Source organism: Myxocyprinus asiaticus, chromosome 18, assembly GCF_019703515.2.
Source record: "Myxocyprinus asiaticus isolate MX2 ecotype Aquarium Trade chromosome 18, UBuf_Myxa_2, whole genome shotgun sequence".
NCBI lineage: Eukaryota > Metazoa > Chordata > Actinopteri > Cypriniformes > Catostomidae > Myxocyprinus > Myxocyprinus asiaticus.
This window is the reverse complement of record NC_059361.1, coordinates 31560917-31588142: the sequence shown is the minus strand read 5'-3', so window position 1 is coordinate 31588142 and position 27226 is coordinate 31560917. Positions and strand designations below refer to the sequence as shown.

The 27226-nt window shown below is 37.3% G+C and overlaps 1 protein-coding gene across 1 annotated transcript in view; it reads right to left on the bottom strand.

The window, feature by feature from the left end:
* The window catches only part of cmip (c-Maf inducing protein), a 49437-nt gene that overhangs the window by 5501 nt on the left and 16710 nt on the right, over positions 1–27226 (bottom strand). The window contains exons 2-18 of the mRNA XM_051724056.1: positions 20983–21108; positions 20840–20890; positions 19381–19542; positions 16362–16403; positions 15985–16047; positions 15332–15412; positions 15133–15236; positions 13976–14080; positions 11602–11973; positions 9986–10051; positions 7867–7893; positions 6772–6820; positions 6509–6616; positions 6298–6414; positions 3490–3630; positions 3162–3209; positions 2608–2754 (exon numbers count right to left, since the gene is read on the bottom strand). Of these exons, the coding sequence (XP_051580016.1) occupies positions 2608–2754; positions 3162–3209; positions 3490–3630; positions 6298–6414; positions 6509–6616; positions 6772–6820; positions 7867–7893; positions 9986–10051; positions 11602–11973; positions 13976–14080; positions 15133–15236; positions 15332–15412; positions 15985–16047; positions 16362–16403; positions 19381–19542; positions 20840–20890; positions 20983–21108 (1809 nt within the window). The remainder of the gene's footprint in view (positions 1–2607; positions 2755–3161; positions 3210–3489; positions 3631–6297; positions 6415–6508; positions 6617–6771; positions 6821–7866; positions 7894–9985; positions 10052–11601; positions 11974–13975; positions 14081–15132; positions 15237–15331; positions 15413–15984; positions 16048–16361; positions 16404–19380; positions 19543–20839; positions 20891–20982; positions 21109–27226) is intronic.

Here is a 27226-nt window from a genome sequence, read left to right as displayed (position 1 = left end):
GGGTAACCTCCTCGTGTTCGCTATAATGTGGTTCTCGCTCTCGGTGGGGTGCATGGTGAGTTATGGATGTCATGGAGAATAGTGTGAAGCCTACACACGCGCTATGTCTCTGTGGTAACGCGCTCAACAAGCCACGGGTTAAGATACGTGGATTGGCAATCTCAGACACGGAGGCAACTGAGATTCATCCTCCGCCACCCAGATTGAGGTGAGTCACTATGCCACCACGAGGAATTAGAGCGCACTGGGAATTTGGCATTCCAAATTGGAGAGAAAATCAGAATGTGAAATGTCAGAATAATAGTAGAGAGAATGATTCATTTCAGCTTTTATTTTTTTCATCACATACCCAGTGGGTCAGAAGTTTACATGCACTTTGTTAGTATTTGGTAGCATTGCCTTTAAATTGTTTAACTTGGGTCAAATGTTTTGGGTAGCCTTCCACAAGCTTCTCACAATAAGTTGCTGGAATTTTGGCCCATTCGTCCAGACAGAACTGTCAGGATTGTTGGCCTCCTTGCTTGCACACGCTTTTTCAGTTCTGCCCACAAATATTCTATCGGATTGAGGTCAGGGCTTTGTGATGACCACTCCAATACCTTGGCTTTGTTGTCCTTAAGCCATTTTGCCACAACTCTGGAGGTATGCTGGGGGTCATCGTCCATTTGGAAGACCCATTTGCGAATGAGCTTTAACTTCCTGGCAGATGTCTTGAGATGTTGCTTCAATATATACACATAATTTTCCTTCCTCATGATGCCATTTATTTTGTGAAGTGCACCAGTAAGTACCTCCTGCAGCAAAGCACCCCCACAACATGATGCTGCCACCCCCATGCTTCATGGTTGGGATGGTGTTCTTCGGCTTGCAAGCCTCACCCTTATTCCTCCAAACATAACGATGGTCATTATGGCCAAACAGTTCCATTTTTGTTTCATCAGACCAGAAAGATCAAAGACCAAAAAATGCTGTCCCCATGTGCACTTGCAAACTGTAGTCTGGCTCTTTTATGGCAGTTTTGGAGCAGTAGCTTCTTCCTTGCTGAGCAGCCTTTCAGATTATGTTGATATAGGACTTGTTTTACTGTGGATATAGATACTTGTCTACCCATTTCCTCCAGCATCTTCACAAGATCCTTTGGCTGAGAGGACAGCTCACTAGATCACTTTTCGTACCAAACTACGTTCAGGCAGAATGCGTCACCTTCCCGAGTGGTATGATGGCTGCGTGGTCCCATGGTGTTTATACTTGCATACTATTTGTACAGATAAATATGGTACCTTCAGGTGTTTGGAAATTGCTCCCAAGGATGAACCAGACTTGTGAAGGTCCACAATTTTTTTTCTGAGGTCTTGACCGATTTCTTTTGATTTTCCCATGATGTCAAGCAAAGAGGCACTGAGTTTGAAGGTAGGCCTTAAAATATATCCACAGGTACACCTCCAATTCAATACACCACCTATCAGAAGCTAATTGGCTAATTCTCTAAAGTCTTGACATAATTTTCTGGAATTTTCCAAGCCGCTTAAAGGCACAGTTAACTTAAGTGTATGTAAACTTCTGACCCACTGGAATTGTTATACAGTCAATTAAAAGTGAAACAATTTGTCTGTAAACAATTGTTGGAAAATTACTCTTGTCAAGCACAAAGTAGATGTCCTAAACGACTTGCCAAAACTATAGTTTAGTCATTGTTATATTTGCATGTGTAATCAGTTCTTATGTACAATTATTATGTTTTATTTGTCTGGTGATGTTTTTGGACACTAGGATACATAATTTTTGTAATGCTATAACTTTTGATTGCTTTGTCATATCAACACAAAAGGTATATATGCGTACAGGGGACATGATTGGGAACAAAACAAAAGCTTTTTTCGGAGCTACCTTATTTACACCTTGAGATATATAATGTCAAATCAGAAAAATGTAGAAAAAAAAATGTCATTTTTTGCTCACGTTTTTTTGTGATTTCCTTGGCTGAGAGTATCAGAATTTATCATAATCTATATCATTAAAACTTTTTAAAAGCTTGACCATCCTTGTTTTTTTTGTCGAGTTATAAGTCTTTAATTTTGGGTATGCCACTGAAACAGGAAATCTTTATAAAACATCTTCAGAGCTTAAAGGGTTAAACCACTGAAGCCATATGGATTAACTTTAATGCTGCCTTTATGTGCTTTTGGAGTTTCACATTTCTGGTCACCATTCTATTGCATTGTGGGGACCTACAGAGCTGAGATATTCTTCTAAAAATCTTCGTTTGTTTTCAGCAAAAGAAAGTCATACACATTTGGAATGGCATGAGGGTTAGTAAATGATGAGAGAATTTTCATTTTTGGGTGAACTATCCCTTTAAGAACAAGAACATTACATCTAGAAGTGCCTATATTTAGTAGCAAGAACATTAAATAAATATAGAGGTGCCTAAATTCACAAAAAATGCATTGTAAGGTAGCATATTCCAATATACTATTGGGATGGGGTCGACTGCTTTTAAACTCATATAGCTACTTGTTCAGAGCCACACTTACTAAACAGTTACAAAATAGTAGAGATTTTTATTTTTGTGGAATAGGCACAAGGAAAGAGAGAGAGAGTTGAGACCTGGGTGGACCACAGGTTGAGCTGTTTGAGGGATGGCAGCTTGATGAGCTGTTCGGCGCAGGCACTGGTGACATTGGTGAATGCCAAGCTGAGGTTCTCCAGGTTGCCGAAGGAACCAGAGATTAGCAAACGAGCCAAGTCAGCATCCTAGAAAAAAACAAATACACATGTTGAAGGAAAAAGGCTTGTGGAACATTCCAATCCACAAGATACATTGTAGTTTATTACACTGCCTGCAGGAATTATCATACTTATTGGTCAGTCGTTGCATTCTGCAGTCAGATATTTTTGTATAACAACCGCTAAATTGTATAATTGAATGTTGCCTACTATAATTGCAACTGATTTCCTACATAGCTGTGCTAGTTTCATGTCTCTCATATCACTCTGTGGTCTCTTCTCACATACTACAATTCACATCCATTTATTTATAATAGGCAATAGCTTCATAATAAGCAGGATAATGTCCAGGTTATTGGTTATTATCGCAAAATAAACCCCTTCAGTGTATTTTTACATAGCTAGATAGTAATTCTTTGCACAAACACACTCACTGTAGATTTTGAGGGCAGAGTGAGTCGAGTGGGTCCTCCTTTTCTTTGCTAAAGAGAGAAAAAAAAGACCGATCTTTTACTAGTTGCTCTGCAGTTTTTAGATCAAACACCAGGTGGCGCTTGAGAGTGCATTCAGCACTGTATATGTAGGATGGCTGTAAATGGGTCACTTGTGTGTTTCTGTGACAATTAGAGCACTGCGTTAAACCAACAGGCAGAGCTTGCACTCTCATGACACAGCAATGACTGACAGTCGTATTATCTAAGTCTGTGCATGGCAATAAAAATGTCTCGGGTGCTGATTTGTGAAATTGGTTTGTGCACTCACCAGTTCTTTAAGCTCTCTCTGTCTGTCGCACAGTTGTTCGTACATGCGCAAGCCGACCTGGGTGCTCTCCAGAGTGGAGATGATCTGTAGCTGAGTGTCCTTGTTCTCTATGATGTTGTATTCCAGCATCAAGCACAAGATCTGCTTAGAACACACACAAACACAGAGATGACTGCTACAGTACAGAGTTTCTAAGCGTTAGGAACACACACTCTCCACAGATAATCTCTGTTCATAAACCTAGTGAGCTGTATTCTGTCTACCTAGGTAATTACCTTCAAAAGGCAGCATCCTAAAGGATAAAAGAGCCTCATAAGTGACCGATTTGAAACACTCTTCATGGACAACAACACATTAACAGTTACTCTCATATGCACATACACCTTAGCCAAATACATTTAAACTCAGTTTTTCACAATTCCTGACATTTAATCGTAGAAAACATTCCCTGTCTTAGGTCAGTTAGGATCTCTATTTTAAGAATGTGAAATGTCAGAATAATAGTAGAGCGAATGATTTATTTCAGCTTCTATTTCTTTCATCAAATTTCTAGTGGGTCAGAAGTTTACTAATAAGTTTGTTAGTATTTGGTAGCATTGCCTTTAAATTGTTTAACTTGGGTCAAACGTTTTGGTTAGCCATCCACAAACTTCTCACAATAAGTTGCTGGAATTTTGGCCCATTCTTCCAGACAGAACTGGTGTAACTGAGTCAGGTTTGTAGGCCTCCTTGCTCGCACATGCTTTTTCAGTTCTGCCCACAAATTTTCTATCGGATTGAGGTCAGGGCTTTGTGATGGCCACTCCAATACCTTGACTTTGTTGTCCTTAAGGCATTTTGCCACAACTTTGGAGGTATGCTTGTGGTCATTGTCCATTTGGAAGACCCATTTGTGTCCGAGTTTTAACTTCCTGGCTGATGTTTTGAGATGTTGCTTCAATATATCCACATCATTTTTCTTCCTCATTGTGCCATCAGGCTTCTTCCTTGCTGAGCAACTTTTCAGGTTATGTCGATATAGGACTTGTTTTACTGTGGATACAGATACTTGTCTACCTGTTTCCTCCAGCATCTTCACAAGTTCCTTTGCTGTTGTTCTGGGATTGATTTGCACTTTTTGCACCAAACTACATTCATCTCTAGGAGACAGAATGAATCTCCTTCCTGAGCAGTATTATGGCAACGTTGTCCCATGGTGTTTATACTTGCGTACTATTGTTTGTACAGATGAACGTGGTACCTTCAGGCATTTGAAAATTGCTCCAAGGATGAACCAGACTTGTGGAGGTCCAAAAATTTTTTTTCTGAGGTCTTGGCTGATTTCTTTTGACTTTCCCATGATGTCAAGTAAAGAGTCACTGAGTTTGAAGGTAGGCCTTAAAATACATCCACCTATCAGAAGCTAATTGTCTAAAGGCTTGACATAATTTTCTGGAATTTTGCAAGCTGCTTAAAGGCACAGTTAACTTTGTGTATGTAAACTTCTGACCCACTGGAATTGTGATATAGTCAATTAAAAGTGAAACAATCTGTCTGTAAACAATTGTTGGAAAAATTACTTGTGTCATGCACAAAGTAGATGTCCTAAACGACTTGCCAAAGCTATAGTTTCTAATATTAAATCTGTGGAGTGGTTAAAAAATGAGTTTTAATGATTTCAACCTAAGTGTATGCAAACTTCTGAATTCAAAAGTATATAGACCTTATTCACAGCAGCACCATTTTTTATTTTTGATGTGAATGAAAACAAGGCCGTGAGGGATTTAGTTTGCATGCATTTTTTGTAATATTAATGAAGAATAATGATAAAACTGGCCAGAAAATGAGACTCATTTAGTTGGTTAATGCAGCAACAAGCATTTGCACCCAAACTTCATTCCCTATCATTATATTTGGCCGTACAAGAATTATAAAATAGATAAATAAAGCATTAGTTACACACCTCATGTGTGGCTTTGCTCTTTATTTTGTTGAATTTGGTGCTAAAAAAGCTTCCTGCCTTTGCTACAGTAGTAAGTAAAAAGAGAGAAAGAAATATGAAATTGCAAAATGGGTCTGTTCGTTCTGACTAAAATTACTTGAATGCACATCACATCGTATTTACGATTTCTGACCTCATAAGTTCGAACTTCCCAGAAGAACTTGAAATGCACCATCAATGTTGATTCTGTATGTCTGATGTTAGCATGATGCTAAGCTAATGACCAAGAACTGCCCACTTAGACAAGAAAATTTGTGAAAGAAAAGAGGGGCGGGTTTATCCAAAATAGTTGATACCAGCATGGAAAACTAAATAATTGCTTAGCAGTGTACAAATAACACATAAGAAATCCCAACAAATGTGTGTTGACTTTGTAATCAGAATTTCTGTCTGTCCAAAAGTAATAAGTGAAGATTATTTTCACAGACATAACTCTGAAAACAAAGTGCAAAAGATTTGATGCTACAAACCTGGCAAATCCAATGATTAAAGTTCTTCATCAAAAGTGCTCATTGTTTCAAGCCAATTCTTTGTAAACACAACTTTCATTTATGGTAAGACGAGGGCACCCCATTTTTCAGATGTTGCATAAAGCCAGTCAATCAGATTGGAACTGCAGATATTCAGCCACCTCCTGCCATTTTTGTGTGCAATATGCATCAGGCGGTCAGTGAATTTACACTTTGGACATGCCCTTGAGAGCTGAGCCTACCATAAACGAGCATCTTTGAAAGCAGCATCATGTTAAGAGTGTGCCTATGATTCCTAAAATGTTGGCTGAGAGGACAGCTCACTAGATTTTTTGAGCAATAGTCAGTCATTTGTACCTCCACCATGGTCTGGTTCCCCCGCAGGGCCAAGAGCATGCAGGGTCCCAGTTTATTTTCGGCCAGGGACAGAAGAAATTTCTTTGTCTTGTAGCAGGAACCCATGAGGATGTGGACCTGTGAGGAACGAAAGACATCAGACCATAAAAGTAAATACAGTGGCGGGAGAGTTAAGGAAGACATCTCTTATTTCATAAGAACACTTTCATACCATGCTAGCAAACAGCTCTCCGTCATCATCGCAAGCTACGCCTCCTGGACTGTAGAGTTGGAACCACCCGTCTTTTCCAGAGCGCACGCTGAGCAAACAGGAGTGGACCTGTGAGAGACACATATATATACATTCACAAATGCTGAATCAAGCTTAACAAACCATTGTTTACTAAGTCTTCTGTTGCAAAGTTAAGCAAACATTCTATTTTGGACGTAAATCAAACAACACCCTTTCTACAAACTACAATTTGCATGTCTCACCTCTTGTCTGGGGTCCTCTGCAAACCTCTGAATGACATATTTCAGCTCTCTGTTAAAATAAATAAAACACAACCAGTCTGTTAGATGACATGAAACATGTCAGCTTAAACTAACACTATTTAAGTTTCATAATAATTCACTCAACTTTCAGAACTTAAAGAAATGTTCCGGGTTTAAAACAAGTCAGGTTCTATCAACTAATAAGCTGCTGCCGAGTTCCCCAGTCAGTAAAAAACAAGCATAAATCACATTCAAAATGAATCCACTTATAATGGAAGTCTATGGGGCATGTTGACCAGAGTGTTTAAAAGCAGAATTATACAATCGTATTTATGTTATACCGTAGCGATTACAACAATTCTTCCATTGAAATAATGTATTATTTGATGTCTAAAATTGTCTAAATCACCCTTTTAGTGGTGCCACTACTATTGCAAGCAGATGAACTTCTGGTCATGTGTTACCAGCATAATTTTCGCCATCTACATAGTCCATTTCTGGTATCCTTATGCATATAATGCAAAAGTTAAGGGTTTGCTGGCTTTACATGGTCATGACATGAGTTGAAAGATTTCATATACACTCACTGAGTACTTTATTTGGAACAATATGGCCCTAATAATGTGCCAGATGTGGTCTTCTGCTGTTGTAGCCCATCTGCCTCAAGATTCTGAGATGCTATTCTGCTCATTACAATTGAACAGACTGGTTATCCGAGTTACCGTAGCCTTTCTGTCAGCTCGAACCAGTCTGGACATTCTCCGTTGACCTCTCTCATCAACAAGGCATTTCGGAAGAGTGTGTATTTAATGGTTTGCCTGATCTTGTGTACTTCTATTGCAAGTGCTTTATCTGCTATTTTTGCTTTATCTAAAAAAACTGATGGATGAGTCAAATGTGGTATGGACATTATGCCACAAATGATGTCGATAGAGCTTAACTTGTATTAAACCCAAAACATTCCTTTAACACTTACTGTAACATAGGAAAAGCTGATAGTAGGTCACTGATGTTTAATATAAAGCCTTTTTAAGTTTCTCTTTTTAATGTGCTGTATGTCCTGTATATAGTAGGGGCATTACTGATGTCACTTACTTTGTGAATTTGGCATGTGCAAGGGCCCTGAAGAAGAGAGAAGACACAGAGAAATAGGTTTGAATCAGGCATATGATTTACACAATGTATATCAGGCATATATTACACAAGTTGCTTTCTCAGCCTGTACTGTATGTAAGCGTTCTTGCCTTGACATGCATCATGTTACAATTTCAGTCATTACAAGTGTCGTGTGTGTCTGTGCGGACTTCATAAAGTGTTTTGCATGTTTTTATTATGAGTGCTCTGGGATGTGTCTGGCTGTTGTTAACTTTGTCTAATGAAGGCTGAAAGCTCGGCATGGCGTACGAGCGCAGGTGAGCCCCCCACTTGTGGCAACCGCAGGGCTCTGTAGGAGATCTGTAATGATGCGGCCCGTCCTGCAGGGCCAATTACAGGAGCCACAAAGGACCCGAGACACCTCTGCCAATACCCACAATCCCACTGCAGAGCCCTGCTGTGGCTCGCCCACGTCAGTACTTTCCCTTGCACACCACCCCTCCAGAGACCAACCCACCTCACGTACACACAGCCCCTGATACGAGGCTTTCTCCATGTTACGAAAGGGAACCACAGAGAATGAGAGAGAGAGAAAATGAAGTAGGCCAAAAAGCCACAATAACAATGGCAAGTGATGTGGACATTAAAAACCAGAAGTCATTTGTATTTTTTATTGCTAATCACTATGCGACATAAAAATTTTTTTAAAAAAAAGTGATTTCTGCAGTGCTAAATGCTGGACTCTGTGTCCCAGCACGCACCTCTGCATGAATAAATCAACAAATGATGGCCTCATTGTTGTCATGTTTGTTCTCTTTAAGTAATGTCATGTTATGTGATTGTAAGTGTCATGTCATCGTGTTTTGTCTGTGAAATGTTCAGGACTACGCATGTAGAGTTGAAAATCTTTTTTTATGATTATACGCATGAGTCATGTTCCAAGACGTTGACTTCTTATTCTGCAAAGGTCCTCATTTTAAAATACTGTTTGCAGAAACATCTTTTAATTTGCACAAGTATTATACTGAGCGGAAAGGGCAACAAAACTACATTACTACCATGTGTCGAGTAACACTGGCCAATAGTTTATCCATGCAGATTCTAAAATTAACAACAACAAAAAATATATACTGTGTAATATATATATATATACACACAAACACATATATACAGTTGTGCTCAAAAGCAGAGTGCTCCTTGAAACAACCACACCGTCTTTTTCCAGAGCAGCCTGTATTTCTCCTGAGGTTACCTGTGGGTTTTTCTTTGTATCCTGAACAATTCTTCTGGCAGTTGTGGCTGAAATCTTTCTTGGTCTACCTGACCTTGGCTTGGTATCAAGAGATCCCTGAATTTTCCACTTCTTAATAAGTGATTGAACAGTACTGACTGGCATTTTCAAGGCTTTGGATATCTTTTTATATCCTTTCATCTTTATAAAGTTCCATTATCTTGTTACACAGGTCTTTTGACAGTTCTTTTCTGCTCCCCATGGCTCAGTATCTAGCCTGCTCAGTGCATCCACGTGAGAGCTAACAAACTCATTGACTATTTATACACAGACACTAATTGCAATTTAAAAAACCACAGGTGTGGGAAATTAAACTTTAATTGCCATTTATACCTGTGTGTGTCACCTTGTGTGTCTGTAACAAAGCCAAACATTCAAGGGTATGTAAACTTTTGATCAGGGCCATTTGGGTGATTTCTGTTATCATTATGATTTAAAAAGGAGCCAAACAACTATGTGATAATAAATGGCTTCATATGATCACTATCCTTAAATAAAAGACATGATCATGATCAGTAATATTTTCAAAATCAATGCCAAAATTTCACAATTTCTGCCAGGGTATGCAAACTTTTGAGCACAACTGTGTGTATGTGTATATATTAATATATATATATATATATATATTAATCTCTCTTGCTATCAGTCTTGTGCCAGTGATTACCCTTCAGCAAAATAATGTGACCAGTGCTTAAGGTCTATTGTTTACTATAAACAGTTGAAATTTTAATAGATCAGCAGAGGATGACGCATACCAACAGATTCCAAAGAAAGCCATTGTTGTAAAAGAAAGGTAAAACAGGATGAGAAGGAAGTGGATGCTCTTACTCTTTTGGAAAGGGGATGGGTTGAAGCAGGCTGGCCAGTGCTGGTCTCCAGTCATCATAGTCTGATCTGCAAAGAGAAAAAGGCCAAGAAATTAGAAAGACAGATGAAGCAGGAAGAGTGAGAACAGAGGGAAATAAAGTAATTTTGTATATTTGGGCAATGGCTGCTGCTTAATGTGAAAGCTGAAACCTGCCAGGCCCAGTTGTGATCTGCAACCTGATGGCTAACAATAGAATCAGGTGGAGGTGGTAAAGGCTAGAATGGAACCGGGTTAATGAAGTAACAAAGTGGCTGTTACAAATATGCAGGCAGGCTCGAGTTCCCTCCAAAGTTTGCACATGGTTGAGTTTGATTTTTCCCCACAAAAACAATAATTTGAACACTTGTCTTATCAGTAGTGTTGGGTAGTAACTAAATTAAGTAGTGGTGCTACTAAATGAACATTTTTAAGTAGTGTTTTCAATTCAGCAAATTTAATGAATCAGTTTGTTCACACCATTCATTTCAAGGAAATGGTTAAAAAAAAAATAGATTCCTTTCGTCAATTTATTTGCATCATCACTCAACAGTGTTTCCAACAGACACTGCACATCATTTTACTTCTTTCTGTAGCAAATAAATATTTTGTTGAACACATTAAGACTAAATACAACAAATAAAACACTGTTAGAGCAGTAATCGAGTAAGTTTGATGCGATCACCTCAACTGAGATCCTTGAGAGCCAAAAAATAAATAAATAAATAAATGGAAAAAATGCTTTTGAAAATTATATCTGATAACTATCTGAAAGATTTCATCCCCTTAAATAGCTTTAAAGGCATAGTTCACCCAAAAATGAAAATTCTCTCATCATTTACTCACCCTCATGCTATCCCAGATATGTATGACTTTCTTCTGCTGAACAAAAAGATATTTAGAAGAATTTCTCAGCTCTGTAGGCCCATACAATGCAAGTGAATGGTGGCCAGAACTTTGAAGGTTCAAAAACCAAATAAAGGAAGCATAAAAGTAATCCATATGATATCCAGTGGTTAAATCTAGAAGTGATATGATAGGTGTGGGTAAGAAACAGATCAATATTTAAGTCCTTTTTTACTAGAAGACTTGTATAAAAAAAAGACTTTAATATAGATCAATTTCTTACACCTATCATATCGCTTCTGAAGATATGAATTAAACCACTGGAGTCATATGGATTACTTTTAAGTTGCCTTTATGTTCTTTTTGAACCTTCAAAGTTCTGGCCAACATTCGGTTGCATTGTATGGACCTGCAGAGCTGAGATATTCTTCTAAAAATCTTCATTTGTGTTCTGCAGAAGAAATAAAGTCATACACATCTGTGGATGGCATGAGGGTGAGTAAAAGATGAGAGAATTTACATTTTTGGGTGAACTATCCCTTTAATGTAGATAGCTACTTTCTGTTACTACCTTTTCAAAAGGATAACTTGACTGTTGTAAGTATGTTACATTCTGAGAACCTTTCAAAAGTTTCAAAGTAGTTTTCCTAACACTGACAATCAGAGACAATGCTATATTGCCCTTACATGCATGCAGCTTAAACAGGCCAGATTGTAATTTCAGCAGAGAAAGATCCAGTGATGCCACACTTACAGCATCTTGAGGATAAGAGCGAAACATCCCAGCACTCTGTCGGCGTGGGCAGGCAGCTGAATGGACAGGGCATTGAGCGCAGGGCTGACCAGTAGACAGTCGATCAGGTTGGGCTCACTGTCGCCCTCTGCAGGGGCCTTACGAAGTGTGTTAGCGGTGTTGTTGTTCCGCTCCAGTTCCACCAGGATCTCACTGGAGTTCACGATGGAAGGTGGTGGTGAGAGGGGAAGGGCTGGGGAAGGGGACAGGGTGGTGTTCAGGGGTGGCATAGGCGGCTCGGGCCGCAGCAGACGCAAGGGCATGGGCGGCTTCCTCTCACTTTGCTGTTGACAACCGTTCCGGATCTCCTTCAGACTGGGAGAGTTGTCCCGACTGACAAGAGAGCGAGAGAAAGAAATAGTTAAGAGTAGGGCTGGGTTAAAATATCTATTTCCCGATGGGTAGCGATCTTCATTTGAACGACCTGGATATCGATTCTTAAATCCCAAGATCGATCTTTCACTTTATGTGGCAGCCCTCTATAATGCAAGTAAATCACTCACATATGCGACCAAATCTCGCACTATATGACTAAAAATGTCTCTGATTAGCCACTGGCTGGTAAATGTTCAGATTTCTCTCACTAGTGATTGAGTAGTATTGAGAGTGTTGAGAGTAAAAGTTTAGTTTAACTCCTAAAAGACAAGATTCACGGATCCATATGTCATTGAATAATGTCTCTTTTAATACCCTTTCTGTTCTTTACAGTTAGTTGTTGATTAAAAACAACAACAAAAAACCAAGAAACTTTTAATTCTAATCACACATGGATCTGCTTTAGAAACCATGCACATCTTCTGGTTATATGCACTCACTGGCAATGCCAGTAGTCTTAAAAAGACAATACTGATTTAGCACATGTTCTACATATCAATGTAAATACTTGTAAATAGTACAAATTATGCAAGTAAACAAACATGTAACAGAAACATATATGCAACATAACATATGCAATTTCAAGACATTAATTGATGGAATAGAGTTAATTTGGAGAAAAAAAATTGAAAAAAATTAAAAACAAATTTGTGACCAATTTGATGAAAAACTAATGATAAAATATAATATGTAAAATTTATTTTCGAACTGGACCTAGAAGAGTTGCCTAGAAGGTCCCTTTATAATTAAGAGTATAAGCTGAGAGAGAATTTCTTTCATATGTAATCAAAATGGACATAGTAACTGAAATGTACCCAATCGACTCGAGATCAGAATCGAAAGCTTGTGAATCTGAATCGAATCAGGAAATCTTTATCAATACCCAGCCCTAGTTAAAGGGGCAGCTCTCAATATTTGCACATTGTAATAAATAGGGATGTTCATGATTAATTGATGATAGGGTTAATATTCATTAGTAATTTAAACAATTTCGCTTACCAATTGTCGATTAATCAATTTCAGTGCAAATGCATTCAGTAAACAAGCGAGCGATTTGAGAAAAATGCATATACAGTCATCTAAAGCTAGAGTGCACACAGCTGCTTGTGCAACGCACGTCATGTTACCTTTGCGACACAAACGTACATTGTTGGCTTGTTTGAGAAAAGTAATCAGTGTTGGACCGTTTCTTTATAAATAAATATTTCAATCGAACAATAAGTATTAATTTTATTTGTTAAATTTAAGACAGCCTAAATGTATTAAAATATAGCGGACTGAATATTTATTAGGAAGAAAATAGTTCTCAAGTATTTATAATAAAAAGTAGGCTACATGCACATGGTGTTTTCCACATCCTTTTTGTGATGAAGTAAATGATCAATTGTCTACACATCATTTGAAAGACCTAACAAGTAACTATCGGACAAATGACTAAGATGATGGCAAATGTAACATCTGAGAAAGGTATAAACAAATTTTACATGGTAAACACAAGTAAATGCGCACCTTCAAAATATCCATGAACTGTAGCTACGGAAATTATTCAAACGGCCATTGGAGACTGAGTGAACAGAGAGCAAGAAAAAGCAAGTCTGGGGAGAGAGCTCTGAAGCGCCTCGCTCTCATTAGTTAGTGAGGATCATGGAAACTTTTTGAAAATAGTTCCTTATACCTCTCAGGTGGGCTCACCACGGCCCAGAAGCTCAGAGTAACGACACAAACACGACAGCTGAGACCAAAAATGTCACATCACTGCCATGTCACTGTTTATCACACACACACAAAAAAAAAAAAACACCTGAAAAGTTAGGAAAAGTGGGCTTGAATATTTTAAGATTATTTAAGGATCAGCACGTAGGTAAATTCGATTCAGAGAAATGTTTTCAGCTCAGGTCTCAAGGGTACATCACGTTTTCATGGAGGGATGAGTCTAGACTAATCAGTGAATCGGACGCACCTGTTGATGAACTCTTCGTAGCAAGAGTAGATGGCAGCCAGGCACACCGCCACGAGATTGGGGAGTACCCGAGGATGAGGGCACTGTCCGGTGGGACCGTGCATGCTGTAATCATTACATGTATGAAAAGGTCGGGTTAGCAGAACTCCTACACCCAAACACACTTAGAATGATGGAAAAAAACAACAAAGCTGTAACAGGAAGTAAGTGCACAGGGCATGGTCCTAAAGAGACCATTAAACTGACACAGTTAGACAGATAAAAGGATTTTACAGTTTGTGTACTTATGAAGGTCTGGGTTCTTTTTATAGAGTACTGAGAGACCAATAAATTGGGCCAATTTGGCCATTTAGCAATAACTGGATTTGCCTGATAACTGTGCCCCTTGAAATAAACTAATAATAAACTACACACACACACACACACACACATATATATAAACCATACTAGTAATAATCATTTTCTGTTTTTAATTTTTTTCTTTCTTGAAATTTGAGTAAATATGTAAATAAGATTCATTTAATTTCAGCAATTTTATATATAGTGGGGTTTGAAGTCTAAGACCGCTAGCAATTTTCGAAATTAACACAATTGATTTAATTACAGTTTATTTAATCAGCATAACAACTTCAGTGAAAATGTCTCTGTATTTGATATGTGTTTCCTTTTGTGTAATGACAGCATGCATAGGCATAGGCATAGCTGGCATAGACTCCATAAGTTGGTGCAAAACTTAATTATCCATGTTATCCAGCATGATTTGAGAATGTTCTAAAGAGCATCTTATGTGCTTTAATGGAAGCAAGGACATCTGACCATTTGTACAAACATGGTCAATGTCACAGTTTGCTTACATTCGATTAGTGACCCAGAAATAGGGCAGAATCTTAAATATTTCTCATTCATATTACATTATATTTTGTTGTTTTAATATCTCTAAATCCTAAATGTGTTTGTTTATATCCAGGTTGAAATTAGATTTAGAATGTCAGATTTTCAATGTGGTCTCAGACCCCACTGTAAGTCTTATTTCCCATCATTATCTGTTATTGGCCATATTGGTCGACCACTATTACGGAGTTTTACTTGTAAAGGGAAAGAGCACTTTCTCTGGTAAGTGTGGGCTGTGTGTTTGTAGAAGGGAAAACGTCACTCACCTGTGAATAAACTTCTTGACCACTTCCATCCCAGCATTGAGTTCATTCAGAGCCAAAATATACTCCTGAGTAAAGAGACGTAGTCTGGGGCATTTCCCAAAGTCCTGCAACCAGAGGAAAACATAGGAAGAGTCCATAAACAAGGGAGCAGTGATGTGTGAACTCGAGAGCACCTCTAATGTAGCATACACACACTTACCATATTATGTTTGAGGATCCTCTGAACCACAGGAGTGAACACTTCAATCACCACCATCGACCGAGGGCGCTCCCTACAGTGCTAAGTAGAGGAACAGCAAAAACCCATATAGATGAATACATTATTAAAATCACAAACATCATTACTGGTAATCCCCTTAAAGAAATATGGGAAATGAAAATGCTTTATTTGCTAAAGGTTTTTCAATGCTGAGCTAGATTTTTACATGTACTGACAAAAATGTAAGTGGTTCTTATCCATGCAAAACTTGCCGCCATGATGCTAGGGTGTTGTGGGTGGTTGCCAGGACTTTAGTATAAGGTTGATAAAGTGTTCTGAGTGGTTTTTAGTGCATTGCTATGTGGTTGTCAAGACGTTGCTAGGGTATTCTGGGTGATAGCTATGGGATTGTTTTGGCTGTTTTGCGTCCAACAGATGTAAACTAAGTTTGATCGCTTAGAAGAGTAACAGCACATTTTTCCTCAACGAGCTGCACAATTTAAGGTATCCTTCATTTCAGCAGCATAAATGAACAAGGTGCAAGCCAAAGTTTAATATTTATGCTTTAACCAGTAAAAGTGATGCTTGCCTTAGCAAACACCACTATTGGACCTATACTTCTGAAGAACAGTCAGATTTGTAGCCCCATTTACCTTGCAGAAGAATTCACACAGGTCAGGAGGAGGGTGGTTATTCTCCAGCAGGGGTGCAATGGCCTATGGATAGATTATAACCATTATTCACCTTCCCCACAGACATGTAGAGTTTTGTTGCTTTTCATTCACATTTTAAGGAAGCGCATAACCTTCAGAAGCTACTCCAACACAGCTATGCATACATATCCTGTTTCTATGGTGTTGAATCTACATTTTCAAGTCAATTTTATTCTAAAGTGTGTTTCACTGAGCCTTAAGACACATTACGTAACTCTGCTTTCGTTAGCAATGGGGTTTCACACACACTGTGTAAAGAACATGCGTCTTCATCTTTCTAAAAGCCACTGACAAAAAAAAAAAGCAGACCCACTCACCACAATGATGTTCTCATGGTCCTGAGCACTGAGGTTGGTGTTCTGGGAAGGAAATGACACAAATGAATCGTTAAGAGCTCACTGGGCAGCAGTGCCACAACAAAGTGACTCAACAACCAACGAGTCCTGCTTTTAAAATGTTAATGTACTTCTTAGGAAACACTGTGTGACTCCAGCATACAATCCCTTGTTCAAAAGGACTGTAAGAGATCTGTTTTTAGAACTTTTGAAACCTTCTGTGCGGTGAAATGCTTAGTTTAAGTGGGACTGAAAGACAAATAATAATCTTCATTAGAGGTAAACCAATATATTGGTTTTATTGATGAATCGGTGCGATTGTTTTTTTGGAACTATTGGTTGTCTGCAAAAATCTATGCCGATATTAGGGATGTAAAAATTACGGGTACTTTGGTATCAAGTTGATACTAAAATTAAAAAAGATGTAACGATACCAGTGTTTCTGCAGTACCGGTAGTACAGAGCACAGACTCAATTCGGTCCCCGTGCACTGCCTGACTGACACACGACTGCAAACTACATTTTTATATAGTTTAATCTCAGCATTTTGCACTTTAAAAATCGCACTGGACCATAAGACCAATGTCTTATCTGGAGATGTGAAACTGCCATCAAAAACACAAAAAAACTGAAAAACCTAAACATCAAAATAAAAGCTTGATGCGTAAAAATGGAAGAAATCACGACAGAAAAATATTACTACCGTTACTTTCCTGTAATAATAATCATTATTATAATTATATTTAAGCAATATCTCTCAAGCAAGAGTACTGCACATATTGAATTTAAGTTTTCATCAATGCTTTCATTTATAATGTGATGCTCTGTTGTGCAGCACTTTATTTGACAAATTAAGACCAATACTGTGTTTTAGATTTTGCTGTGAGGATCTTTACTGAAGCACTTCATTTGATAAAAAAATGCAATGTTATGTTGAAAATTAATCGTTCTATTTTCTAATTAATTTAATTAGACACCATTTTGATGATGAAATTGAATTAAACTTTTAAAACATGGGATGGAAAAAAATGTAGAAAAAATAATTCAAACTAATTTCATAGGGTCCTATTTAAAAAAAATTTAAAAGCAATATTTACTTAATTGAGAAACAGTTCAAGCAAACATGCAATTTTTTTTATTTATAATTTACATGGATACATTTAACTTTGTTACAATAGGCTAAAGGAGCATGTTCAATGGCATGATTGTGGTAACGAAATTGGTATCGAGAATCATGACATTTTATTGGTATTGGTACCGACTACTGTATCGTGTCAACCCCAGCCGATAGTTGCTGATAGATTTTTTTTTTATTCCTCTGTGGCCAGCGTTAGAGGATTCAACAGTTCTTTTAACAGCACCAGAGGTGAAATATAAACAATCACTGACATCTCGTATTGGCAATATTCAACCATATTTTTATCCTCACTTTAATTTGTATTTTTGTTATTTTGATCAGATAATCAAGTGTCCTAAATTGAAGCGAGGGCATGCAACAACAACAAACAAAAAAATTTAGTATATGAAAACATGCTCATTTAGCACATAATAATAAACCTTATTCCTCATTAAACCTAATCTGGTTAAATATATATGTAACGGAGCCAAGTCTCGATCATATCAAAATAACAGTCCCTTGTGTGTTTTAGGCTTGTTATAGTTAAAAGTTCAGCATTATTTATCAAATCTTTTTTTTTTTTTTTTCTGGTTATTTTGGAATTTTGGTTGAACAAACTGCATCTGTGATTTTATTTATTTTGGACTCTTGAAGCCTCTGTGTCTGTGCCCATCATAGTACAGAAAGATAAAAAAAATATTTTAACATTCTATAAACTATAGGCCGATTAATATATTATTGGTCTTTTCCATGACCTTAGTTATCGGTATCGATTGACCTCTAATCTTCATGCACTAAATCTTATGCATCCTCTCTCTGCAAGAACTCTGAAGAAAGGGAAGTGTTCATTCCGTAGGAACTGCGTAGTGTTGTCATTTAAAATGTAACACATCCTCTTTAAACAACAGCCACACAGGCAACCACAGATATCTTAGTTAGACTTAGAAAACTGCACACTGACTTTGAGACATATAACATGCACCTCAATTAATGCATGAGACTCATAACCCAAGAAGAATGCCGGATACCGCTCGAGTGCTGGTGTTTGTAACTTTACACTGCAGGGACTATTTGCAGAAAAATGTCAAAAGATGTTAAGTCTGATGACAAAGCCTCCTTTTGGGGATGTTAAAAGGGAAAAGTGGTTCATTAAAAAATTGTTGTTTCGATCATTTAAAAAATGTTTTCTTAAAGGGTTTGGATTAGTGTGTAGTATTTCAACTAGATTTTTTACATTGTCTAAAGAAAATGTGAGTGGTGCTTGCCTGTGCATAAGTCATCGTCATGATGCTAAGGTGTTGTGGGTGGTTGCCAATGAGTTGCTATGTGGTTGCTAGTGTATTCTGTGTGGTTGCAAGGATGATTCTAGGTGATAAAGTCTCTATGATATTCTGGCCACAAGATATGACTCAGAACCCTCCTTGAAATAAATTTTTTTGTCCATTGTATTATCCACCAGATAAAATTAAGACGGAATGCTTAGAAACATAATAGCACACCTTTCCTCAAGTCACACGATTTGAGGTATAATTCATGTCTGTATGCAGGGTTAGGGTCCGTTCAAATTTTTGTTACTATTACTCATCCCGAAGTATGAGTAATAGTAATAGTGACAGATTTACTTGAGAACAATACTGCCAAAATGCTGTAACTACACATTTTTCAAAACTGAGTCTAAATTCTTAGACTATGATCTGCCCTGTGACAGATGGGTTTGGCTAAACTATGCTCAGATTCAGAAAAAACAAAGTGGGATTTGGCTATTTTTCTCAGTTTCTGTGTTGTTAAAGCATTTTCGCTTTGTAGGGCAGAAGAGAAGTCTACTTAAATTTCTATGGTGTGTTCCCATTTAAATAGCTAGGTAAGCGTGTCTGTGTGCTGTACCTCAGCGAGCAGGGTGGAGATGATATGTAGTGGGGCCTGATGAATGGACTCGTCCTGCAGAGGTGATGTCAGGGCCATATCCACCAGAGCTCTGATCTCCTTCAGTACCACGTCCCAGCGGCTTGGGTTATTCAGAACCTTGCGGTACTTGTAGGTCTTTTTCTGCGTATGAATCAATGGCAGATGCATAACCCAGATTACACACACCTGCCTTTTACCAATGCAACCAACAGTTATGAAACCGGTGCGCATTTTACTGCTATAATGCAGCAGAGGTCACATATTTGATAACAGCTGTTGAACTACATTAAGATGTGAAATATTACAGTGAATTTGCACAGAAATAAGCTGTGGTGATTGGGTTGGAGACTTTATTGTATAGTCTATTCTTTTTTATTAAAAATGTTTTTCTAAGTATTTGGACAAATAAGAGACATTAATGCATGAATGTCAATAAATTATCAAACCAATTGTATTTTAAAGAAAGATAGCACAAGCACACTTTTCAAGCAGAACATTTCACAAAAAGTACAGTAGTTTGTTAACTTTTAAATTCAAAAATAATAGATACACAGTTCACAATTCAAATAAAAAGTATTTTGGACATTGAATGGTTGTTGAATTTAGTGAAACATGTTCATTGTTAAAGTGATGACCTACTCCTGTACTTTAAGGTAACTGACTTCCATTAAAAATGAGCTTTGGATAAAAGTAATTGAAAAATGGCTTAGAAAAGTCAAGTTAGTAATGAGGAAAGATCTAGCATCAATTGTATTTTTATAACAAGCGACGTGAACAGTATTTAAGTCAGAAACTCGTAATTTCAGTAATTCCAATACGGTGTGAACAGACCATTAACAATTAATGTTAATGTAACATTAATTGAAAAGTAATGCACTATATACTGTATAAAGGAATGTGAAAGTGTACCATGTTTTAAATTTTTTTATAGTTTATCATTTGTCATCATTATTAGGACCACATTTTATCTTTTTAAAAACGTCAAATTCTGCATAATAATGTCATGAAATTGCATATATAATAATGATGAGCTTAAAGTTATTATAAGAGTTTGAAATAATGTGTACAATTTACAAGAATTTACATTGTGTTTACATGGATTTGTATGACTAAGAAACAGAAAGAGTATTAAAAGACATATTATTCAATGAAAGTGGAGTGAGTGTATTTCATCTTTGATGGACACACATTATGCAAAAGATGTGTTCTGTTTTCATTTCAAGCACTTCTGAGCATGTTTAGTCATACAAATACTTCAATTCCTAAAAGCTAAATTCAAGAACTTTATATACTTCAAGGACCTTGTGTGAACCCTGATTAAGTGTCCACTTATATGTATGAACAGTACTATAAAATGATACTCTTTTTAAAAGCATGAAAATGTCATTAGATTAATGCTTTTTGCAAGTGTAGACTTCCTAAATATGTGTGACCTTACCTTCCACTGTATAGAGTGAAACCACTGGTCCCGCAGATAGCTGTTAGCAGCCTGTGAGTGCACACAAACATTCGCAAACTGAGTCAGACTAAGAAGATAACTGCAGCGTGAGCATAGTGAAAATGTGAGGGGGCTGGTGATACCTGCAGGAGGACTGTCCCTCCAGGAAAGCTTAGCTGGACACAGTATTTAGGGGCATTGTCCCAGGAAAACAGCTGCAGGTCTTCTATAGTGCTGTAAGACAGAGGGGCCTCCATGTATCCAGTGGGCTGCAGAGACAGGAAGAGGCATGTTCATATTTGCAATAAACATACAAAAACATCACTGAAAATGCTGTGAAACTGATTTCTAGAAATTTTATCTTGCATCTTTTTATATTAAGATAAAGTTCACCCAGAAGTTAAAAAAACAAACAAAAAAAAAAACATCTGTCATCATTTACTCACTCTTTTGTCATTTAAAACCTGTATGATATTCTTTCTTCTGTGGAACTGTAAAGGAGAAGTTTTGACTAACATTGGTCTTTCACTTACAAGTAAGAAGCACCATAAAAGCACAATAAAAAAGTAGTTCATACAACTTGTGTTATATTCCAAGTCTCCTGAAGCCATTCAATAGTTTGGTGTGAGAAACAGACCAAAATTTAAGTCGTTATTCACTGATAGTTTTGCCCTCTGCCGCAGCTCTCAAATTCCATTCGTTTTCCGCATATTTTACTTTTCTACACTTGGTATCATGCTTGGTTAAATAACTCACAAGATGCAATGTTGTTTGGTTTCATTGATATCATATGGCTTCAGAAGACCTGGAATACAGCAAGTTGTGTAGACTATTTACTGCATATTGTGCTTTTTTTTTGTAACTGTTCTCTGGTAACTGTGTGCTTTCCATGTACGGGAAAGAGAAGTGTGAGCATTCTTTACAATTTCTCCTTTTGTGTTCTACAGAAGAAAATAATTCATATTTGATGAGTCAGTGATGACAGAATTTTCATTTTTGGTGAACTGAAAAAATTGTTCTCAGATCCAAGTCAAAGGGAATAGATAAGTTCCTCTATAGATTATGAACACACTCTTCATACACCCGGTTCCTCATATGGGCCATTTACAGAGTATTTAAAGACAAGGTTCACCTTCACTTCACATGGATCTTCAAATGACTACAGGAGCTTCTTCATTTTCATTATTTGTCACACAGCCTGTTGTGGCTCTTTTCTGAGTTCCACTCCTGACAGTAGTACTGGTGGTCACATGACTCAAATGTCAACAGGCTGTTCACTGCGGCTGCTACTTTATTAGCCACCCTCCCTCCCCTGCAGCCTGGCAACAGGCTCTTCCATTATTAGAGCCGCCCTCCCTCCCTCCCTCCGCATTTGCACAAACAGGCTATTGCTTTATTTTTGCTGCTCTCCCTCTAGACTCAAACCAAACCACAGTTCCTGTATTTGTGTCAAGCCACCCAGTTCAACAGAGCAAACAAGCAGTTCCTTTCTTTAACTCATTCTCTCTGCACCTCTCGCTCTCTCAAACAAACACACAATATCTCCCTTCTTTCTGTGACAGAATAAACCAGGCCTGTCTTATATTTACATCCCCCACTCTTAGGTGATAGACCAACTGGCTGTTCTCCACACGGCCCTTCCCCCATCTGCTGTAGATTCGAGATGCACGGCTTATGGGGGGGTTGAAGCTGACTTCATTTTAAAGAGCCTGTGTGATAAGTATCTTTTTAATGATATCTCATTTTTAAAGTAATCAATCACGTGTGCTATTTGCATTCGCTTGCAGGCATGTGTACAATGGAGCACGTGCCACACGTGCAGCAAACAAGGGGCCCAAGATGGCAGGATCCCAGATAAATGGCTGAGGTCTACACTTGTTTCTCTTAAAGGGATAGTTTACCCAAAACAGAGAAAATTTGAAGACTGTCAATGCTGCTCTAATACAATGAAAGTGAATGGTGACAGAGGCTAACATTTTGCCTAACATCTCCTTTTGTGTTCCATGGAAGAAAGTCATGCTGGTTTGAAACATGAGGGTGTGTAAATAATGACAGGGTAAATGTCACCACAAGTGTTTATATAAAAAATGTCTTTAAAGGTTGTCATAGCTACGATATCCTGTTTGACGATGTGATATACGAACTTGTGCTGAGCCTTATGCTTTATCAGCTTATCTTTGTGTCACTCTATGTCCTTTTCTCTCTATCTGTCCTCCTTTCCACTTCTCTGTTCCCAGAAGTAAAAATTTTTCTTCCTCTGTCTCTTTAAGGCAGTTTTTCATGGTGCAATTCTTCCTTAAGGAGGAGTTGAATAGCTCTCTTCTCACCATTGCTATGTTGCCATGGAAACAAAGAGATGAAATGAAGAAATATGTTGTTTTTTTTTGCCAGAGAGATCCAGATGGAAAACAATCTGGAGAAAAACATCAGTGTGTTCAGGTGGCGTCTCTATAACTGACAAACTGATCTCAGAGAGCATCCGCCAGCGTAGCACCTACCAAACTGTGAGGAACTCCAAGTATAGCAAGCACAAATTAAGAAATGCTCAAGAAATACTGACTACACCTTTTCTAATAGTGGTTGACTGATATGGCCAATGCTGAAACAGATAAACAGAGAACTTGGTGGCCGATGACTGATATAATACAGATATATCGATCAGGCTGATAAAATCTTATCTGCCGATAACTATTCTCACTTGTCCGATAAAAAAAGATGTGTTCACTAGCTCTAATACTGACAGTCTTGTCAAAGGATAATTCAAAATAAAAATAAAAATGTCTTTAGTGAATTTCAAGTAAATATTGTATAAGACAATGTTTATTTAAATTAAGTGTATATCTACGTCTTAGCTGCTTTAATTACATTGTAATAGCTTATTTCACATATATATCAGGATATCTGCCACCCCTCTCTCTACATATCGATATCCACCATTGAAAAACCCATATTGGTCGACCACTAGTATATTATAGCAAATGGAAATTTATATTTAAGAAATATATTCCCTTTATTGACAAGGCTTTTGGAAGATTTTGGAGCTGATACAATAGGAACTAACAGGGTGATCCTCACGAAACCTGTCAAGAAAATGTCCTGGTCTTATTGTACTCCAAAAGCAAAAGAATCAAAAAGGTAACAATTTACAAGATTCAATTTGTTAACATTAGTTAATAATATTAGTCAACACAGGGTCTGAAATTCATCGAGAGATATTATCAGGACTCCAGACTGCGACTAAAATGGTCGCAAATGCGACCAAAAATAATTGATTGTGACAATAATTTAACATCTAGTCGCCATTGGCGACAGTCAGGTTGTGTGTGTTCATATGCGGTTTCATCAGATATCATCTTGTGAGTTATTGAACACATCTTTAAAGCGCGCACCACCATTGTGTCTCGAGCCGCTTTCACCCCTTTCTGTTTCTGATGAGCTCGCTTCACCGCACGCAACAACAAACCCAGCACGAGAGAGTCGTGAACAAATAACTCTTTTGAACCGGGTCTTTGTCATGAATCACCTGAAAAGAACGGAGGGTTTGAACTCAGGAGCTCAGGTTAGCAGTTTGATTCAGATTCACATCTGAGAGTGCAGACATTTCAAAATAATAGTCCCAAGTGTATATTGGGCTTCTTTATAATTAAAAGTCCCATATTATGTAGCACTTTTTTTCTTCTTCTGGTAATTATTGATTGGGATTGGAGTAGCACAATAAACTGCATCTGGAATTTCTTTCAATTTGCACTCTTGTAGTCTCTGTGTCTGGGCCATCCAGTATCCGTAAAGAAAGACTAAGGCAATATAAAAAAAAAAAAAAAAAAAAAAAAATGAAATATATATACACTACCAGTCGAAAGTTTTGAAACACTTGACTGAAATGTTTCTCATGATCTTAAAAATCTTTTGATCTGAAGGTGTATGCTTAAATGTTTGAAATTAGTTTTGTAGACAAAAATATATTTGTGCAACCATATTAATTTATTTAATTATAAAACAAAAATTGAATAAAAAAAAAACGTTTTTTGAAATTGATGACTTGGACCAAATAATAAAGAAAAGCAGCCAATAAGTGCCCAACATAGATGGAAACTCCTTCAGTACTGTTTAAAAAGCATCCCAGGGTGATACCTCAAGAAGCTGGTTGAGAAAATGTTAAGAGTACATGTCTGCAAATTCTAGGCAAAGTGTGGCCACCTTGAAGATGCTAAAATATAACACAGTTTTGATTTATTTTGGATTTTGTTTAGTCACAACATAATTCCCATTTCTATTATTCCATAGTTCCATAGTGATGACTTTACTATTATTCTAAAATGTAGAAAAAAAAAGAAAAAAAAGTTACAATAAAGAATGAGTAACTGACCCTAAACTTTTGAACGGTAGTGTATAAACCTTCATAAAGGTTAATTAATCTGACATGCAAATGGTGTTGTACCGTGTCTCTAAGCAAGCGATGCGATAAAACGATTGCTCCCGTTTATAATCAACAAAGCTGTCCGCTGCAACTTGCAAGTGCGTGAGGCTGGAGCAATCTAGTTTTACCGCCTTTCACTTCGTGGCACTCTCTCATATTACAGCACCTTTGACAAGAAAGGCAGAAATAAAAAAATGCTTTGTGTAAAGCTATCCAGATCAACTCATGTGCATGTGCAGGGTGAATAGAAAGGCTTAAACACCAGTTACATCTCTTATCTCCATCTCTCTAGAGTAAACATCTCATCTGATGTATACAGGTATTTTCTCTGCCATGTGAATCAGTCAAATATAATAAGTATGAAATAATTTACATAAATAATAATAAAATTGTTTAAATAGTATAATATTAATTTTAAATAGAATATGTTAATATGATCTATCTTTACTATACATTATATTATCTGTTTTCAATGTACATAACTGATTATGCAGCAAGTTTCTCTTTCATGATTTAATCTGTAAACATTTTCAATACATTTTGTAAACATTAAAACGGCCATTTTTAATGTAACTGGTGAGTATTGACTGTACACTAAAGTGATAGTTCACACAAAAATGAAAATGTCATCACTTACCTACATGCTGTTGGAAACCTTTATGACTTTCTTTTTTCAGCGGAAGATGTTAGGGAAAATGTTAGTTTTAGTCACCATTCACTTTCATGGAATGAAAAAAGATGCAGTGACAGTCAACGGTGACTGAGACTTACATTCTTCTTAACATCTCCTTTTTTGTTCCACTGCAGAGAGAAATTTGAGAAATTTCTGATGTTTCTGATTTCTGATGTTTTAGTATTCAAAATTTTAATTGATTTGGGGTTCAATAGAACAAGGACAGGTTTCATGAGAATCACCCAACACTTCAGCTAATTAGTTAGGCATGCATAGTTATTGGCCGATTCTGATGATCTCAAAATGGCCAAATACCGGACGATTAATGAGTCTTAGAAATGGAATAAAGACCACATACATTTATGGTCATCAATGTCCAAGTCAAGAAAAAGTGCAGCCCTCATAAAAACTTGCCATTTCACATGCTTTTGCATAACTGTACAAGCAAATGCAAATGTGTGTAGACATAATTTGCAACAATGCACTCTCTCCCAAAGTCAAAATGGCTTCTTCCGGCTAAACACTTCACCAATGATATATTAACAGCAAACCATGGCAAGCTAGAAAGAGGAACCCAGGGCAAGTCTCCCACCAACTAAGCTGTCTTTACAAAATTATGAATGAGTTCACTGAAGTTAGAGTTTACCTTTAATCTACAAGATACTGTTTATATAAATCACCAAAAGCAACAGAGGAACTTCTACAAAAAGTGTTACTGTACAAACGGGTAGGACTGCACGTCTATGGACCCTACACAATACTAAATTCCAGATTCCAAAAGACAGCTGGCTTCAATTAGCTTCATACAGTTGAAGTCAGAAGTTTAGGTTGAAGTCATTAAAACTCATTTTTTAACCACTCCACAGATTTCATATTATATTAGCAAACTATAGTTTTGGCAAGTCTTTTAGGACATCTGCCTTGTGCATGACACAAGTAATTTTTCCAACAATTGTTTATAGACAGATTGTTTAATTTTTAATTTACTATATCACAATTCCAGTGGGTCAGAAGTTTACATACACTAAGTTGACTGTGCCTTTAAGCAGCTTGGAAAATTCCAGAAAATGATGTCAAGCCTTTAGGCAATTAGCTTCTGATAGGCTAATTGGCAAATTGGAGTCCACTGGAGGTGTACCTGAGGATGTATTTTAAGGCCTACCTTCAAACTCAGTGCCTCTTTGCTTGACATCATGGGAAAATCAAAAGAAATAAGCCAAGACCTCAGAAAAAAAAATAGTGGACCTCCACAAGTCTGGTTTATCGTTGGGAGCAATTTCCAAATGCCTGAAGGTAC